General features: G+C 39.9%; 1 protein-coding gene across 1 annotated transcript; it reads right to left on the bottom strand.

Annotated features, from left to right (window-relative positions):
* Nucleotides 1-569: 569 nt before the first annotated feature.
* LOC103520824 (matrix metalloproteinase-14-like) lies at nt 570-3,301 on the bottom strand (the record flags this gene model as incomplete). The annotated part of the gene is made up of 4 exons (XM_008485920.1): nt 570-611; nt 2,055-2,236; nt 2,669-2,809; nt 3,161-3,301. Coding segments are annotated over 4 exons (506 nt in total), but the record flags the coding sequence as incomplete, so codon positions are not given.
* Between the last annotated feature and the right edge of the window lie 235 nt (nt 3,302-3,536).

The following is a 3,536-nucleotide window of genomic DNA, read 5'->3' on the forward strand; positions in this document are numbered from 1 at the left end:
AAGGTGCTGTTTTTTTTTTAGTCTCAGGGGGTTCGAACCCACTGTCTGGTGTGGCCCAATTCAAGAAAATCTGGGACCTAAGATAGGCGGTAGAGAATTCCACCTAGGTATAGTATAAGGCCCAAATTTCGATTTAAAATGTGTAACTATATAACTACAAGTAACTACAATTTGTAACAATAGGTATTTTAAAAGCAAATTTTGATCAAAAGGTAGCAGCTCTACCTATAACATACATTTTAGAAGAAAAAAATATAGCATTCCGTTTTTCAAAGCTACAAAATTACAAATTAGTTTTAATCCTGAGATTCAAGGACATTTGATAAAACTGTATTTTCTGACATCTCATAGGTCGAATTTGAATTCGAATTGCATTCTGGTCACTCAAGTTCACTTCATCCTCAGTTGTAACAGAACTACACTTCTGAACCACGTCCTCTAAATGCCAGGTCTACAGTTGACCTAGAAAATTCATGTTGGGCCATTTATTAATATTATTATCATTATTATGGCCTTTATTTTCACATTCATACAAGAACGGTACACACTGCCCATCTATCCGGGAACAATCAATGTTCCAAAGAATAGGTGGGAGGGTCCGCTGAGTCGACCTGAGGAAGGGACATAAGGTGAGTCATTGGATTCGAAGTAGCTTAACCCATCCCTTGGGGCAATTGTCCCAACACATAAGCCTTAGACACTCACCGTCGTATGTATGAAAGCCAAAGTTAAACTTTAATCTAACTTGAGATGAAAAATGTTGCCAATTTCATGTCATTTCTTGAAATAACTGGCTACATTTCATTATATTTGGCAAGATTTTCATTTCAAGTTAAACTAAAGTTTATCTTTAGATTTCATACATACGACGGTCAGACAGGGCTTTTTACGTATGGAGTTAAGAGTCATTAGTTTGATCCGTCGAAATGGGACATTGGTGGCAGAGTAAACAACAATGATGGGACAGTAGGTAAACGAGGAATCGAAGAACCCACTCTGAAAAAGTCCGATTGGGTAGAACCTCATAGGGAAAAAAGTTGCGCGAGAAACACCCATAGGTACAAGGGTATAGCACTTTTCCCCACGATTTTTCTCCCATGAAGGTTTTGCTTTGAAAAATTTTCTGAGAGCCACCCCGAAAGAACCTTTAGGCTTGTCTCACATTGGAAAATAATAGAGACCTCCCACACTGGGGTCCTGCAACATAGGTCTCCTAGAGTGTGAGAGGTCTGTATCACTTTCATAGGTTTGCACTTTCAGGTGGCGTCGCGCGACTACGCGCTACTAAGAGCCGCGTGTCTACGCTTCGAATTTGAAACGAGCCTTATTGTTTCTGTATCTGTAAGTCCACTGTGAAGTGACCATCACGACATTTAAAAAGACTTCGCTTCTCATATTCCCAACTAGGTAGAATCTTCTCTGAAAGTCTGAACTCTTCCAGCAAAATATTTCGTAAAAATGTATTCTCACATTTCTGTCTCGCAAGATTCACCGATTACCTCATCACGTCAGTGTCACGATTACGTAATGTTTCAAACTCTCAATGGAAGACACCGAGCACGTGCTTTGCCCAACAAACGAAGCGACGAAAATTTAATAAAGATCCCCCAAACTCCTTTTCCAACCCCCAAAACTCCTTTCCCAACCCCCCAAACTCCATTTCCGACCCCCCCTTTTCTCTCGATTCTTCGTTTTCATCTCGTTTTCAACTCGTTTCATCGTTTCTTTCATCAGTCAATTTTCAATGCCCCGTTTCATCAATTTGCAATGCCTCCTCCTTTAATCATTTCCTCTTTTCCGGCCATCCTTCGCTCCATTAAACCCGCGTTATGTAACTAATTGAGTTCCATTCAGATTTTCCTTTACAAGTACCTTTAGCTATCTTTCTATCTACCTATTCATATTGTTTCTTCCTTTTTGTTTTGTTTCTTGAATGAGAACAAGAATACGGGTCAGTAGATTACTTTCCAAGTACTTTTCTATCTCTCTCCTTCCCTCCCCCCTCTCTCTCTCTCTTTCTCTTTCAAGAGTTGTGATGGGGGAACTCTACTTACTGAGAAGCTCTTGTCATTGAACCGCCAGTATTGTGAACCCTTGAAGAAGTACGTGTATCCGTTAGTGTAATGCAAGGCAGCATCAATGTTATCCGGAATACCCTCCCAGTTTGAGGTCGGTTTGGGGTAGGTGCTCTTCACTGGGGGCTTGGATGAGGGGTCGAACTTCCAGAATTTCGAACCTGGTTGAAGAAGAAAATAAAAGTAATCTCCCTCGCTCAAACAGAGCTTTTTCACAACTTTTGGTGACATCACAGAATTACTAAATGCCTCCTTTGCAATCAATTTCCACATTTCAATAATCTTTTTACACTGGTAACGCCGCCACTGATCGCCACTCGATTAAAGTAACTACTCTATTGTCCTCACGAGACTGAGTGCACCCCGAACTCCAAGCACAGATCCGAAAAACTTTGATCCCGCCGGTAATCGAACCCGGGCGTGCAAGTTTAGTGTGATACCCACTCGGACACGGAAATTATGACCGTATGCTAGCTACTACTATCATTGTGGTCAAATTATATTGAGGATGAAATTCCATGCCTCGGCTAGAATTGAACCCACGTGCTGATTACCTGATTACCAGGCAAGTGCTTCCGAAAAGAATTAGTTACCTTTGAAGAAGTAGATCTTTCCATTGCCACTCCACACCAGTGCAGCATCAATGTTGTCTGGAATTCCTGTGAATCCTTCACTGATATCCTTAGGATAACCATCGTCCATGCTTTTACCAGTGTATCTCCAGTATTTGGATCCTGGAATCAAGATTGGGTTGTTTAATCAGTTTAGTAAGTGAAGAAAGTATTTAAAAAAATGGATTAGTCAAAAACTACCAACTTAGGGAAAAAAGAAGAAAAATGGATCACTAGTCAGTCTAATTAATGTACCTAATACTACCGATGTGAAAATAAAACCATATCTGTAGTTAACTGCTTTTCAAAAGAATAAACCAAACATAACTAAAGACCTTGATAAAAATGAGATATTTCCTTGTCTTTGGAGCCTCATTCATTTTTTTCAATTGTGGTTGTGATACTAATAGGAAATAGGCCATAGAATTTAGCCATTTAAAGACGTCCAAAAGGCCCATTTATTGCTCCACTTACCTTTGAAGAAGTAGGTCTTTCCGTTTTTGCTGTAGGTGAACGCAGCATCGATTTGTCCGGGCAGTCCAATCCAGGACTTGGAGATCAACTTGGGATATCCCTCAGCAATACCATCATCCGTCAACTTCCAGTAGTGAAGACCTGAGGGAGAAGAAAATGGAAAAAATAGAATAGAATAGAATAGAATAGAATATACCTTGTTTATCCTGCCAGAATGAGACTGAAAAGTCCCTTTACTCCCGCAGGTCTAAACAAGGTCTTATATATTTCATAGGTATAGTTTGAACATATATGTAAATTGTTATGTATGCTGGCCACAACTCTGAGCTGAAGCTTCAGTCTTAATAAATCTAAACTTTGATTGCCACGAAAACTA

This window comes from Diaphorina citri, unplaced genomic scaffold (genome assembly GCF_000475195.1).
Source record: "Diaphorina citri unplaced genomic scaffold, Diaci psyllid genome assembly version 1.1 scaffold4144, whole genome shotgun sequence".
NCBI lineage: Eukaryota > Metazoa > Arthropoda > Insecta > Hemiptera > Psyllidae > Diaphorina > Diaphorina citri.